This window comes from Callionymus lyra, chromosome 14, assembly GCF_982586985.1.
Source record: "Callionymus lyra chromosome 14, fCalLyr1.hap1.1, whole genome shotgun sequence".
NCBI lineage: Eukaryota > Metazoa > Chordata > Actinopteri > Syngnathiformes > Callionymidae > Callionymus > Callionymus lyra.
Genome location: NC_141831.1, coordinates 6,531,511 through 6,547,887, shown reverse-complemented (window position 1 = coordinate 6,547,887; position 16,377 = coordinate 6,531,511). Strand labels below are relative to the sequence as shown.

The following is a 16,377-nucleotide window of genomic DNA, read 5'->3' as shown; positions in this document are numbered from 1 at the left end:
CCGCGGCGAACCGCATGGAGGTCGAGCTCCCCCCCGCACCTCCACTCGCGCCACCCCCGTTTACATGCGGAGTGAAGGTCGGGCGGAATGAGGCGCGCAGGCCTACGGTTCCGGGGGTTGTCTGTCCTAAACTGGACGAGATCTCGGGCTACGCGCTGCAAGGGTCTGCCTCTCCCATGGCTTCAGGGCCTCCCGTAGGATCCTACGGACCCTATTGGCGTGTGGACGGGGTGGACTGGCGGCGCGGTGTCCCGGAGCCCTCGGATACGGTACGTGCTGCCCTCGACCCGGGAGCTCGGCTCGGGCCAGGCCGCCCTGTAGCTCTGCCTAGAGCTGAAGACAGGTTGACGGCAATGTTGTTCAACAGAACCTATACGGGGGGGACGCAGGTGGTCTCCCTCGCGAACAACATGGCTCTCCTGTGCGGTGCGCTCGACAGGCTCACCGTGGACCGAGACGACCTTGGACCTTCGGAGTTGGAGGAAGTCAAGGACTCGGTGGCTGCGCTCCTCCGGATGTCACAGGCGTACGCGATCCTGGGAGGGGGACTCCGCGACGCTGGACAGCTGGGCCACCGGAACCTGTGGCATGACCTGGCCACAGCGCTGCCAGAGAGAGACCGGAGGCTCCTCCTGGACGGACCCATAACGGAGGATTCTCTGTTTGGTCTGGAGCTCCGGAACATCATGGCTCGGCAGGAGGCAGCGCAGCAGGAGGCAGCGCAGCAGGAGTCAGCGCAGCTCCGCCATCACCTGCATGGGCGTGAGGACGAGGCGCGACGGGGGTTCGGCGCGCGGAGACGGAGATCCCGTTCGTCGGCCTCATCATCTGGCCCCAGCAACAACGGCAGCAGCCGCAGCGGAGCCAGCGGCCGCAGCGGAGCCAGCAGCCGCAGCGGAGCCAGCAGCCGCAGCGGAGCCAGCAGCCGCAGCGAAGCCAGCAGCCGCAGCGGAGCCAGCGACAGCGGCGGCGAGGACGCAGAGGCGGCGAGGCTTCTTCTCGGGGGAGCCCTCCTCCCCCCTACTCTTTTAAAGGGATTTATGTAAATAAAACGAAGAAAACGTATGACGTTTCTGTGGTTCGTTCTGAGAGAGATGTTAGTAGTGTGCATGTGTTTCCGCCTGTGAGTGTGACGTATTCACAGGCGTCATTAGAAACTTTCGCCGCTAATGCTAAGCTAACATGCTCCGCCGTTCATTTGTCCGGGTCATGCCGAGACTGTAATAACGGAGTCTGTCCACACGAATGAGGGGCAGACTCCAACCACATGTGTTTTGTTTACAGACGAGCAGAGGTCCGCGAGACCTGCTGAATCAGCTGTGTTTACCAGCACTCGTGCCCGACAGAGCTTGACAGCTGAGGTGAGTGGAACTAGTCCGGACATGTCTGTGTTGACCAGAGGTTGTTCCTTCCCCCACAGCGCTGTCAACAAGCACTGGCACCGTGGAGGACGTCACGTTTGGCGGCGGAAAAGAGGGAACGCCATGGAACTGACGCAACATGGTGCTTTTACACCCGAGTTTTCTCGCCGTCCTGAGACCAGGCGAGGGCGAGGAACTTCCGCCCCTTCTGGTCGATCAACTGGAGAGGTGCGTGGCGGTCGGATCTCACGAGTGATGAGCAGGTCAGGACCGCCAGCGGAGCTTGAGAATGTACGGGACCTGGTGAGTGATGCGGTGCCGACGCGCACACAACCTATTCTGAACTCACATCAGCTCCGGTTTAATTCTCCAGCACATTCCTCCACATCGCGGGTTTTGTCAGCTCCGGTGACACTAAGAAGTGCTCAGGGAGTTGGGAAGACTTCCGGGGGGGAAAGGGAACACGCACGACGCGGATCTGAGGTTTCTCACGCGCACTTGCGCGTTTCTCCCACAGAGCCGGATTTTATGTATGAAAGTGGGGGTTCTAGTGACTCCAACTCGAGTACATGCTCTGTTGATTCAAGAGATAGAGACGCGGCTTGTGTGATGCCCTTTCGTCTACGGCCCGCTCTTGGACGTTCGCGGGGGCGGGCCGGAGGACAACCCAAAGTTCGCCAGGGCTGCGGTTCTGACAGAACACTATTCGGCTTGGAGTCGGCTGGTTTTACTTCATTCCACTTGGCTGGGGGGAGTAATCAGGCGGGGCTATGCGCTACAATTTGCCCGTCAACCCCCCCGTTTTTCAGGGATCACAGTTGCTGGAAGCTCGGTGTCACGTGACAACAGCAGGCACTGTTATGTCCCTCCTGGGGCTCATGGCAGCAGCTCACACGGAAGTTCGGCTGGGCTTGCTGCATATGAGGGAGCTTCAGAGAAGGTTTGGTCGTCTCAAGCTAGACCTCAAGCGGGAACGAGGTCGGAAAGTGCGCCTTCCCGCTCTGGTTTTGCAGGACATCCAGTTTTGGAACTCTCTAGCCAACCTCAGACGGAGAGTTCCATTGGGTTGTGTCCTTCACTACACTCAGGTGTTCACAGACACTTCTCTGACAGGTTGGGGAGGCTTCTCGGGTCAGGCCTATGCCAGTGGGGTCTGGAGCAGACCGGTGCTCAGACACATAAACTGGCTAGAGCTGAAGGCGATTTACAATGTCCTGCTTCACCTCTCTCCCCAACTGTCACGGTCCAACGTCCTAGTACTATCCGACAGCTCCACCGCCGTGGCGTACGTAAATCGCCAAGGTGGTGTCAGATCCCCACCCCTTCTGAGTGTGGCAAAGAAGATTTGGCTGTGGGCAGACCGTCACCTGCTTTCGCTCAGAGCTCAGCATGTACCGGGCGAGCTGAACGCAGTAGCGGACAGACTGTCGAGGGGGGCTGTCCAGGACGAATGGGGTCTGTCCAAGGCAGTGGCGAGAGAGATCTGGTCTCGGTTCGGTCACCCGGTTGCAGACCTCTTCGCCAGCAAGGAGAACTTCAAATGTCCTCTCTGGTTCTCTCTCAGGGCATCGGATTGCCCCCCACTAGGCGTGGACGCTTTAGCCCATTCGAGTTGGCCGGTCGGTCTACTGTACGCCTTCCCTCCTCCGCTGCTCCTTCTCCCTTTGGTTCGGAGGGCGAGGCGGGAGGGGCTGAGGTTGATACTAGTAGCACCAGACTCCCCGGGGGCGCTCTGGTTCCCAGAGCTGGTGCGCATGGCGGTCGGGGCCCCGTGGGCCATCCCTTGGGCCCCCGCTGCCCTGCGTCAGGCAGGGGGGACTCTGACAGCGCCCCGGCTGCTGGGCTGGCCTCTCAAGGTGTGGCTCCTGCACGGGACGAGCTGAGTGGGACTTTGGACCGTCAACACGCAGGCTTTATGCCTCAAAGTGGGGGATTTTCTCCCGCTGGTGTTCAGACAGGTCCTTGGACCCCAGCTCCTGTTTGGTCTCCGCTATCCTGTCTTTTCTGCAACATTTGCTGGACAGCGGACGGACTGTGGCGACACTGAGAGTGTTCGCGTCAGCCATAGCGTCGAGGCATGTCGGGTTTGAGGGTGCTTCGGCTCGCGCCCACCCTCTGGTGGCGCGTTTCTTGCGGGGTGCCTGCAGGCTTTGACCTCCTGCAAGGCCTTCCAGCCCTCAGTGGGATCTCCAGTTGATACTGGACTCTCTCACAGGCCCGACCTTTGACCAAGTCCCACTGGAGATCTTGTCTTTCAAGGTATCGCTCCTTCTGGCACTAACAACCACGAAGAGAGCGAGTGAGCTTTGTGCTCTCTCCATTAGCCCTGAGTGTCTTTCCTTTGGCGTCGAGGAGTCTTCGGTGTCTTTGCGTCCTAACCCAGCGTTCCGCCCAAAGATTCTGAGTTCCTTGTTCCGGGCGTCGACCATCACGCTGCGGGCCTTTCACCCGCCGCCCCACTCGGACCCGGGTCAGGAACGGCTTCACCTGTTGTGTCCAGTAAGGGCGTTGGCCGTGTTTAGGCGCTCTGATGCCCTTTTTGTCTGCCACGGTAGATGCCGACGGGGAGAGGCGATATCCTCCCAGAGGTTTTCTCATTGGGTGAGATCGGCCATTATCCGGGCCTACCAAGCAGCAGGTGGATCCGCTCCTAGCGGTCTGAGGGCACATTCCACCCGTGGTGTGGCAGCCTCAGTGGCTCTTTTGCGGTGTGTGGCAGCAGAGGATATCTGCTCAGCTGCCTCTTGGGCGTCCACGTCTACCTTTGCTAAAGCCTATCTCCTCGACGTGACGGCGGGATCAGTAGCTCATACAGTTTTGAGCGCACCCATCGAGGCTCACGGCTCCAGTAGACTTGGATCCTGGGCCGGTGGGGCCCTAGCGATGCTGCTCCAGGAGCGGCGTCCAGCTGGGGGTACATTTATCCCGTCAGGCTTCGCTGTTGGGTTAAACCAATAGCGAAGCCGTTAGAGGGCGGAGCACCAATGACGTAGAACCCCTGAGTTACCTATCATAACCTCAGGTTCTACGAGTTGGTGCGAAGCCCTCTAACCTCGTCGCCCAGCGGCCGCCCTTCTCACTGAGTTTTCAGTTGGAGGAAGTGCGGCGGGTGCTTCCCGCCTTCATAGGAAGTGGACTGCCCCTGCTGGGTGGCGAGTTCATTAAGCTTTCTCAGAGACGAGGCGGTGCCTCGGGGTAAACCAATAGCGAAGCCGCTAGAGGGCTTCGCACCAACTCGTAGAACCTGAGGTTATGATAGATAACTCAGGGGTTACCTTCTCGTCGGTCTTTTAGCCCCCCTTTCCCGGGTGTGTCTTGCTTCGTTCTTTGATCTACGATTTAAGGTGTGATCAACAGATGTTTTAAATTACCGGTGTCGTATCTCGAATTCTGATCCAGGCTTGTCTTGAACCAGTGTGAATCAGTCTGAGTGGAATGTTGATTGTGAATGTGCAGTCAAACGTTTAAACTCTTAGATCAAGCGAGTAATTTATACTTTATATTTTGATTATCTTTTAGCATTCATTTAAGTATGGCGTATACGTATAGTATATAATAATTTTATTATAACAACTCATACATGTTCATAATTTCAGCTTTAATTTGGCAGATGAACATCGAGGTTTAACAACGACCAGCATCAGAATAAGACGGATCTATAAGAATCACGGTTACAAACAGTGAATCAGAGAAAGTGATCAAAAGAGATAAATTAATCTCTTATTAGAGTAAAACCTGTTGTTAAAAGGGTGACAGGAGTTTAAAGACGGCATCACTTCAAAGCCTGTCCGTAAAAGTATGTTTTTAAAAGAAAGAATGATTTTAAACATGATTATATTCATCCACTTTTATGTCATTTTTTAATGAAAAACATTCTGGCACTGAATATAAAAGATGATAAAATACGACCAGTTCAGAATCAGAAAATGTTTATTGGCGAAATATGTAAACACATTTGTACATAACAAGACACCAATTAAACAAAAAGCAAACGTAACAAAACCCTGTAGTTTGAAAAAGGAGTAGGAAGAAGTAAAGTACTTTTTTTTATATCCTACTCCTTTGAAAGATTCTTCTGTTTGTGGCACATATTTTCACACAGAGATCCATATCATAATCATGACAGCAAAGAATACAATGAATGAAGTGAAATGTGATGAACAAAAGGCAACATGACGTTAAACTTGCCATAAAAAATTCATAACATAAAAAAATTATCTAACATAATTGTTTCATTTTTTTAAAGTTTGAAAAAAACACTTGAGGTTTAAGTTAATGCAAGTAACACATTTTCATCATATTTATCGATTTCTCTTCCATACCTTGGCCTGACCTCTAATTCTCCGTAACTTGGCCACAGACGCTCGGATTTCCTGCGTCTGCAGGACGTAGATGATCGGGTTCAACATGGGCGGGAGTGACGTGGTCAGGGACAGGGTGATGATCCGGGCGTCGGGTTGTATCACCGCTGAGAAGAGATAGAGGAATATGAGGGGGAGGTAGAAGATGGACACCAGCAGCAGGTGAGCGCTGCAGGTCTTCAGAGCCTTCAGCCTCTCTCTGAGCGTGGAGATCTTGATCAGAGCCAGGCCGATGAAGCCGTACGTGATGAGGATGAACACCAGAGGGAACCAGAGGAAGGTGGCGATGCAGACGTTGGCCACGATCCGGCTGGGGTAGTTGTCGTTGCAGGCCAGCCTGTAAATAGGCCCGTGGTCGCAGAAGTAGCTCTTGATGACCACGGACTTGCAGATGGACAGTCTGGTGACAAGGCAGACGGTGGTCAGAATCAGGCCAACGCACAGGAGCCACGCCAGCGCGACCACGGTCAGCATCGACTTGCCGGTGACCTTCACAGAGTAGTGCAGCGGGAACATGATGGCCACCAGGCGGTCGTAGGCCAGGATCACCAGGTTCAAGGACTGCATGCCCCCGAAGGTGAAGTTGAAGAACATGGAGGTCAGACAGTGGTTGTAGGAGATGTGGGGGCGGTCGAAGAGGAAGGTGTCCAGCAGCTTCGGCACCAGCGCCGCGTTGCTGAGCACGTCGGTCAGCACCAGGTTAAACACCGCCAGGTATTTAGGATTCCTCAGGTCGCGATCCCAGACTATCAAGGCCATGACCAAGAAGTTGCCCACCATGGAGACCACGAAGATGATCACCATGACGACGTAGTAGTATTTCATGTTGGGGATCCCTACGAAGCCACTGATGGTGAAGTAAAGCGGACGCACTAGAGTGATGTTTCTGCCCAGAGCAGAGTTGAACAGCTCCATCTGTGAAAGGTCCAGAAGGTCTGGTGTGGAGCTCAGAGCGAGAGCAGCTTTAAATGGAGGAGGAGGGTGTTGTTCACTTGTCGCTCGTCTCCTGTGACACATCACACAATTGCGTCACTTTGTCCAGATACACAATTTCAAACAATTGATCTTAAAACTTTTGTTCAAAGTCTTCCTAATTTCTTCAGTTCTTGAGCAAAATATCATACTTTAGTATTTTCTTCTGCTTTTAAAGATAAAATAAAGCCTGTCCCAGCTACTTGGGGATAAACAGGGGATACCCTGAACAGTTGTAATACCATGAGTTTAGAATAGTTTAGAAATGTTTTAGAATAGTTAAGGTTTGTATTTAACATTTAAAATGTTGAAAATGTACAATAAGCCTTATATGATGAATGCTTGTTTGATATTTAATTCCAATAATTCAAAAATACTTTCTGAATTCAACATCACACCATGATTTACTAAAGTTGGATCAAATATAGATATAGATATAGATAATAGAACAAAGACAAAGGCTACAAAGACTAACATAGAACAGAACATCATTATACTTTTACTCCACTCCTGCCCCCAAACTTTTTTTTCAAAATTACCGGCAAGTCGTCTCCGAAACAAACCAAGGTGAATGAAGACGACTGAGACCAAAAAAAGAACAAATGTCAAAGTGACCTCATTATGAGCTGGTGTTCAGCTTAGCAATCTATTCGCTCCGAGCTGAAGTGGAGTCTCATGGAAATGACATGAACTTTTCATTATGTGTCAGTTTTCACACCATTTGCGTCACTTTTGCTTCCTCGTCCACTGTCAATGCTTGATGTTGGCAACACTTCGTTGGTGAGCTCCACAGCTTCACTCCGTTGGTGAGCTCCACAGCTTCACTCCGTTGGTGAGCTCCACAGCTTCACTCCGTTGGTGAGCTCCACAGCTTCACTCCGTTGGTGAGCTCCACAGCTTCACTCCGATGGTGAGCTCCACAGCTTCACTCCGATGGTGAGCTCCACAGCTTCACTCCGATGGTGAGCTCCAGAGCTTCACTCCGATGGTGAGCTCCACAGCTTCACTCCGATGGTGAGCTCCATAGCTTCACTCCATTGGTGAGCTCCACAGCTTCTCTCTGATGGTGAGCTCCACAGCTTCACTCCGTTGGTGAGCTCCACAGCTTCTCTCCGATGGTGAGCTCCACAGCTTCACTCCGTTGGTGAGCTCCACAGCTTCTCTCCGATGGTGAGCTCCACAGCTTCACTCAGTTGGTGAGCTCCACAGCTTCACTCCGATGGTGAGCTCCACAGCTTCTCTCAATTGATTCCATGTTCAGTCAAAAGACAAGTCAATTACCAGACGGACAAAGACAATTGACCTTGTGACTGTAAACACTGACGTCCATTTTCTCCAACACTAATAATGTGTTCAGGCCCCCGACCCCTGCTGATTAATGGAGACTGTGGAAAGAGTTTCATATTTCTTTGCTCACACATCTCAGAGGATTTCTCCTGAATTACAAACACCACTCCAATAGTCGAGAAGGTCCAGCAGCGACTAGACTTTCTGAGGATCCTCAGGAACAACAACCTGGAGGAGAAGCTGCTGCTGTCTTTCTACTGCTGCTCCATCCAGAGTGTGTTGTCCTACTGTAGAACCATATGTTACTGAACTACAGGACAGTACTGTGGAGTGTCATCAACACTGACCTCTGCCCACCCTGACTGACATCTTGACCTCTCGCTGCCTCCAACATCCTGAATCCTTGCTAACCTGTTCCTCACTGCCCTCTGACGCTTCAGGTCCCTCAAACACAAACAGACTCAGGATCAGTTTCTACCCTCAGCTATACGTGAAGTGAATAAACACAAATAAGGATCATTAAAGACATTTGTTCACATCTCAGAGCACCTTGATAAAAGAAAAATACTTTAAATAACAAGACAATATTATAAAACCTCTGACCTGTGCTACTTCTCTATTGATCTTTGTTTCTTACTTTTTATACGTCTTTTTAAACCTTTAAATCAAAACACGGAGTCCGTTCCGTCGCTCCAACACGACGTCACTTCCGTCCCGGGTCTTATAATTCTCGTCGTGGAGAAAGATGAACAATACAGAGTGTGTAACGGGTCTTTTATTCGCCGCTTCAAGTCAAACAAAATACAAGCTTTCAATTACGATTGACCGGACGCACTTTGTCCGACTGTACAGGTCAATAGTCCCGGGAGAAAAGGTCGAGAGCTGTAGAAACATCGCTATATTTAAGGCAAATTTCCGATCCAGGAGGTCGTCTCTTTCCGGCCAAATGGTCCTTTCAAGTTCCCTGTGCCACGATCACCAGCAGAGAGACATCCTAAATGTTTTCTTGTAATTTAATCATTCTGTCAGGGTGCGGAAGGAAACCCAGGAGCAGAAAGTGCCTGTTCGTCAAAACTTGACACTTTTATTAGGAGCAGGCAGAGGGATCGTCACAGGTAGTCCAGTAAATATACCGCAAACAGGTACAATATCCAAAAAACAGGTCAAGGGCATAGGCAGGCAGAAAAACGAGAAAAGGGTCAAAACCGGGAAGGCAAAACAAACTCGAATCGGAAGTCTAAAACGTGAAACACGGACTAGACAAACATGGGACAGCAAGTGTGACGAACCGACAAAGACTGAGGGACAGTGAGCAGAATATGAAGGCTGCCAGCAATCACTGGCAGCTGCAGAACGGGAGAACACAAGACAGGTGTAGACAATAACAATCAGCAGGGGGAAGGACCGGAAAGGAAACTCAGACACAGAAGGGAGCAGGTTTCAAAATAAAAACAGGAAACACCAAGAAAGACACACACGAGACATAACACATTCAAATGTTTCTCGGGCGGGGGTTCTACGTCATTGGTGCTCCACCCTCTAACGGCTTCGCTATTGCTTTACCCCGAGGCACCGCCTCGTCTCTGAGAAAGCTTAATGAACTCGCCACCCAGCAGGGGGCAGTCCACTTCCTATAAAGGCGGGAAGCACCCGCCACACTTCCTCCCTTTTCAACTCAGCGAGAAAGCTCCTGGATCAGCATGGCGGACGTGAGCATGAACATTGATGTAGATGGATCTTTGTGCCTGACGTGTGACACCCCCCTGGGGAGGGGGGACACGCATGCTCTCTGTTTCATTTGCCTAGGCCCGGATCACGCGTTTGCGGATTGTGGGGCCTGCCGTATGCTTCCCGAGGAGGTCCGGAGGAGACGGGAAGCATACGAGGCCCGTCGGCGCACACCGCGTCCTCCAGTCAGGTCGTGGGCCGACTACGATGAGGAGGACGACCGGCTGTTTTATGAGGCCGATCCGAGCACCTTGTTCGGTTCCGAGCCGGGGGATGTCGAAGCGGTCGGGGGAACCGGGCCGGTTCCTCACTACCCGCTTGACGCCCTGCTGCGCATATTCACCGCCGCGGCGAACCGCATGGAGGTCGAGCTCCCCCCCGCACCTCCACTCGCGCCACCCCCGTTTACATGCGGAGTGAAGGTCGGGCGGAATGAGGCGCGCAGGCCTACGGTTCCGGGGGTTGTCTGTCCTAAACTGGACGAGATCTCGGGCTACGCGCTGCAAGGGTCTGCCTCTCCCATGGCTTCAGGGCCTCCCGTAGGATCCTACGGACCCTATTGGCGTGTGGACGGGGTGGACTGGCGGCGCGGTGTCCCGGAGCCCTCGGATACGGTACGTGCTGCCCTCGACCCGGGAGCTCGGCTCTGGCCAGGCCGCCCTGTAGCTCTGCCTAGAGCTGAAGACAGGTTGACGGCAATGTTGTTCAACAGAACCTATACGGGGGGGACGCAGGTGGTCTCCCTCGCGAACAACATGGCTCTCCTGTGCGGTGCGCTCGACAGGCTCACCGTGGACCGAGACGACCTTGGACCTTCGGAGTTGGAGGAAGTCAAGGACTCGGTGGCTGCGCTCCTCCGGATGTCACAGGCGTACGCGATCCTGGGAGGGGGACTCCGCGACGCTGGACAGCTGGGCCACCGGAACCTGTGGCTAGACCTGGCCACAGCGCTGCCAGAGAGAGACCGGAGGCTCCTCCTGGACGGACCCATAACGGAGGATTCTCTGTTTGGTCTGGAGCTCCGGAACATCGTGGCTCGGCAGCGCAGCAGGAGTCAGCGCAGCTCCGCCATCACCTGCATGGGTGTGAGGACGAGGCGCGACGGGGGTTAGGTGCGTGGAGACGGAGATCCCGTTCGTCGGCCTCATCATCTGGCCCCAGCAACAACGGCAGCAGCCGCAGCGGAGCCAGCAGCCGCGGCGGAGCCAGCAGCCGCGGCAGAGCCAGCGACAGCGGCGGAGCCAGCGACAGCGGCGGAGCCAGCGACAGCGGCGGCGAGGACGCAGAGGCGGAGAGGCTTCTTCTCGGGGGAGCCCTCCTCCCCCCTACTCTTTTAAAGGGATTTATGTAAATAAATCGACCAGCACTCGTGCCCGACAGAGCTTGACAGCTGAGGTGAGTGGAACTCGTCCGGACATGTCTGTGTTGACCGGAGGTTGTTCCTTCCCCCACAGCGCTGTCAACAAGCACTGGCACCGTGGAGGACGTCACGTTTGGCGGCGGAAGAGAGGGAACGCCATGGAACTGACACAACATGGTGCTTTTACACTCGAGTTTTCTCACCGTCCTGAGACCAGGCGAGGGCGAGGAACTTCCGCCCCTTCCGGTCGATCAACTGGAGAGGTGCGTGGCGGTCGGATCTCACGAGTGATGAGCAGGTCAGGACCGCCAGCGGAGCTTGAGAATGTACGGGACCTGGTGAGTGACTGGCGCATCTGCCAGAAGCACATCCCGACGTTCAAAGACTGTATCATGATTTTTTTTCCCTCCTCTGTACACTGAATATTACCTGAATATTTGTCAGACTGAATCTCACCTGCTCAGAGTAATTATTAAAGTCAGTTTAAAAGCATCCACTGGGATATATTTATTAAATTATATAAAGTTATATGATCATATTTTAATTCAATTACTTGTTGGATTTATTTTCAAACAGTGATGTAAATGATCCAAACCAAACATTTCTAATAATATATTTAATAATTCATTTAAATGGCAATTTGAAGTCTTTCAGTGTTGTGTGCTTTACATACAAACATGATTAAAAAAAACATCAGAATATGATAAAAGATGAGATAAATTAATCTCTTATTAGAGTAAAACCTGTTGTTAAAAGGGTGACAGGAGTTTAAAGACGGCATCACTTCAAAGCCCGTCCATAAAAGTATGTTTTTAAAAGAAAGAATGAATTCAAACATGATTATATTCATCCACTTTTATGTCATTTTTTAATGAAAAACATTCAGGCACTGAATATAAAAGATGATAAAATACGACCAGTTCAGAATCAGAAAATGTTTATTGGCGAAATATGTAAACACAACATAGGATTTATTTTAGTAAAATGAATGAATGAATAAACTTGTTTATTTCTTTAAAAGGAAAAACTGTGTCAATTATTTGTACATAACAAGACACCAATTAAACAAAAAGCAAACGTAACAAAACCCTGTAGTTTGAAAAAGGAGTAGGAAGAAGTAAAGTACTTTTTTTTATATCCTACTCCTTTGAACGATTCTTCTGTTTGTGGCACATATTTTCACACAGAGATCCATATCATAATCATGACAGCAAAGAATACAATGAATGAAGTGAAATGTGATGAACAAAAGGCAACATGACGTTAAACTTGGCATAAAAAATTCATAACATAAAAAAATGATCTAACATAATTGTTTGATTTTTTTTTTATTTGAAAAAAACACTTGAGGTTTAAGTTAATGCAAGTAACACATTTTCATCACGTTTATCGATCTGTCTTCCATACCTTGGCCTGACCTCTAGTCCGTAACTTGGCCACAGACGCTCGGATTTCCTGCGTCTGCAGGACGTAGATGATCGGGTTCAACATGGGCGGGAGTGTCATGGTCAGGGACACGTTGATGATCCGGGCGTTGGGGTGTATCACCGCTGAGAAGAGATAGACGAATATGATGGGGAGGTAGAAGATGGACACCAGCAGCAGGTGAGCAGTGCACGTCTTCAGAGCCTTCAGCCTCTCTCTGAGCGTGGAGATCTTGATCAGAGCCAGGCCGATGAAGCCGTACGTGATGAGGATGAACACCACAGGGAACCAGAGTAATGTGGCAACACACACCTTGCCCAAGATCAGGCTGGGGTAGTTGTCGTTGCAGGCCAGCCTGTAAACAGGCCCGTGGTCGCAGAAGAAGCTCTTGATGACCACGGACTCGCAGAAGGACAGTCTGGTGATGAGGCAGACGGCGGTCAGATTCAGGCCGACGCACAGGAGCCACGCCAGCGCGACCACGGTCAGCATCGACTTGCTGGTGACCTTCACAGAGTAGTGCAGCGGGAACATGATGGCCACCAGGCGGTCGTAGGCCAGGATCACCAGGTTCAAGGACTGCATGGCCGTGAAGGTGAAGTTGAAGAACATGGAGGTCAGACAGTGGTTGTAGGAGATGTGGGGGCGGTCGAAGAGGAAGGTGTCCAGCAGCTTCGGCACCAGCGCCACGTGGCTGAGCACGTCGGTCAGCACCAGGTTAAACACCGCCAGGTATTTGGGATTCCTCAGGTCGCGATCCCAGACTATCAAGGCCATGACCAAGAAGTTGCCCACCATGGAGACCACGAAGATGATCACCATGACGACGTAGTAGTATTTCATGTTGGGGATCCCTACGAAGCCACTGATGGTGAAGTAAAGCGGACGCACTAGAGTGATGTTTCTGCCCAGAGCAGAGTTGAACAGCTCCATCTGTGAAAGGTCCAGAAGGTCTGGTGTGGAGCTCAGAGCGAGAGCAGCTTTAAATGGAGGAGGAGGGTGTTGTTCACTTGTCGCTCGTCTCCTGTGACACGTCACACAATTGCGTCACTTTGTCCAGATACACAATTTCAAACAATTGATGTTAAAACTTTTGTTCAAAGTCTTCCTAATTTCTTCAGTTCTTGAGCTAAATATCATACTTTAGTATTTTCTTCTGCTTTTAAAGATAAAATAAAGCCTGTCCCAGCTACTTGGGGATAAACGGGGGATACCCTGAACAGTTGTAATACCATGAGTTTAGAATAGTTTAGAAATGTTTTAGAAATAGTTAAGGTTTGTATTTAACATTTAAAATGTTGAAAATGTACAATAAGCCTTATATGATGAATGCTTGTTTGATATTTTAATTCCAATAATTCAAAAATACTTTCTGAATTCAACATCACACCATGATTTACTAAAGTTGGATCAAATATAGATATAGATATAGATCATAGAACAAAGACAAAGGCTACAAAGACTAACATAGAACAGAACATCATTATACTTTTACTCCACTCCTGCCCCCGAACTTTTTTTTCAAAATTACCGGCAAGTCGTCTCCGAAACAAACCAAGGTGAATGAAGACGACTGAGACCAAAAAAAGAACAAATGTCAAAGTGACCTCATTATGAGCTGGTGTTCAGCTTAGCAATCTATTCGCTCCGAGCTAAAGTGGAGTCTCATGGAAATTACATGAACTTTTCATTATGTGTCAGTTTTCACACCATTTGCGTCACTTTTGCTTCCTCGTCCACTGTCAACGCTTGATGTAGCCAGCAGCCGCAGCGTAGCCAGCAGCCGCAGCGGAGCCAGCGTCAGCGGCGGCGAGGACGCAGAGGCGGCGAGGCTTCTTCTCGGGGGAGCCCTCCTCCCCCCTACTCTTTTAAAGGGATTTATGTAAATATAACGAAGAAAACGTATGACGTTTCTGTGGTTCGTTCTGAGAGAGATGTTAGTAGTGTGCATGTGTTTCCGCCTGTGAGTGTGACGTATTCACAGGCGTCATTAGAAACTTTCGCCGCTAATGCTAAGCTAACATGATCCGCCGTTCATTTGTCCGGGTCATGCCGAGACTGTAATAACAGAGTCTGTCCACACGAATGAGGGGCAGACTCCAACCACATGTGTTTTGTTTACAGACGAGCAGAGGTCCGCGAGACCTGCTGAATCAGCTGTGTTTACTTCCGCGTCGACCAGCACTCGTGCCCGACAGAGCTTGACAGCTGAGGTGAGTGGAACTAGTCCAGACATGTCTGTGTTGACCGGAGGTTGTTCCTTCCCCCACAGCGCTGTCAACAAGCACTGGCACCGTGGAGGACGTCACGTTTGGCGGCGGAAAAGAGGGAACGCCATGGAACTGACGCAACATGGTGCTTTTACACTCAAGTTTTCTCGCCGTCCTGAGACCAGGCGAGGGCGAGGAACTTCCGCCCCTTCTGGTCGATCAACTGGAAAGGTGCGTGGCGGTCGGATCTCACGAGTGATGAGCAGGTCAGGACCGCCAGCGGAGCTTGAGAATGTACGGGACCTGGTGAGTGATGCGGTGCCGACGCGCACGCGACCTATTCTGAACTCACATCAGCTCTGGTTTAATTCTCCAGCACATTCCTCCACATCGCGGGTTTTGTCAGCTCCGGTGACACTAAGAAGTGCTCAGGGAGTTGGGAAGACTTCCGGGGGGGAAAGGGAACACGCACGACGCGGATCTGAGGTTTCTCACGCGTACTTGCGCGTTTCTCCCACAGAGCCGGATTTTATGTATGAAAGTGGGGGTTCTGGTGACTCCAACTCAAGTACATGCTCTGTTGATTCAAGAGATAGAGACGCGGCTTGTGTGATGCCCTTTCGTCTACGGCCCGCTCTTGGACGTTCGCGGGGGCGGGCCGGAGGACAACCCAAAGTTCGCCAGGGCTGCGGTTCTGACAGAACACTATTTCGGCTTGGAGTCGGCTGGTTTTACTTCATTCCACTTGGCTGGGGGGAGTAATCAGGCGCTACAATTTGCCCGTCAACCACCGTGTTTTTCAGGGATCACAGTTGCTGGAAGCTCGGTGTCACGTGACAACAGCAGGCACTGTTATGTCCCTCCTGGGGCTCATGGCAGCAGCTCACACGGTAGTTCGGCTAGGCTTGCTGCATATGAGGGAGCTTCAGAGATGGTTTGGTCGTCTCAAGCTAGACCTCAAGCGGGAACGAGGTCGGAAAGTGCGCCTTCCCGCTCGGGTTTTGCAGGACATCCAGTTTTGGAACTCTCTCCGTGGGCCATCCCTTGGGCCCCCGCTGCCCTGCGTCAGGCAGGGGGGACTCTGACAGCGCCCCCGGTGCTGGGCTGGCCTCTCAAGGTGTGGCTCCTGCACGGGACGAGCTGAGTGGGACTTTGGACCGTCAACACGCAGGCTTTATGCCTCAAAGTGGGGGATTTTCTCCCGCTGGTGTTCAGACAGGTCCTTGGACCCCAGCTCCTGTTTGGTCTCCGCTATCCTGTCTTTTCTGCAACATTTGCTGGATAGCGGACGGACTGTGGCGACACTGAGAGTGTTCGCGTCAGCCATAGCGTCGAGGCATGTCGGGTTTGAGGGTGCTTCGGCTCGCGCCCACCCTCTGGTGGCGCGTTTCTTGCGGGGTGCCTGCAGGCTTTGACCTCCTGCAAGGCCTTCCAGCCCTCAGTGGGATCTCCAGTTGGTATTGGACTCTCTCACAGGCCCGACCTTTGACCAAGTCCCACTGGTCTTTCAAGGTATCGCTCCTTCTGGCACTAACAACCACGAAGAGAGCGAGTGAGCTTTGTGCTCTCTCCATTAGCCCTGAGTGTCTTTCCTTTGGCGTCGAGGAGTCTTCGGTGTCTTTGCGTCCTAACCCAGCGTTCCGCCCAAAGATTCTGAGTTCCTTGTTCCGGGC

General features: G+C 51.7%; 2 protein-coding genes across 2 annotated transcripts; both read right to left on the bottom strand.

The window, feature by feature from the left end:
- Positions 1-5,662: 5,662 nt before the first annotated feature.
- Positions 5,663-6,637, bottom strand: LOC148065858 (olfactory receptor 1E16-like). The gene has a single exon (XM_087808098.1). The coding sequence runs from the start codon at positions 6,635-6,637 to the stop codon at positions 5,663-5,665; it is 975 nt and encodes a 324-aa protein (XP_087664224.1).
- Positions 6,638-12,455: 5,818 nt separating this feature from the next.
- On the bottom strand, positions 12,456-13,427 carry LOC148065857 (olfactory receptor 1500-like). The gene has a single exon (XM_087808097.1). The coding sequence runs from the start codon at positions 13,425-13,427 to the stop codon at positions 12,456-12,458; it is 972 nt and encodes a 323-aa protein (XP_087664223.1).
- Positions 13,428-16,377: the final 2,950 nt, after the last annotated feature.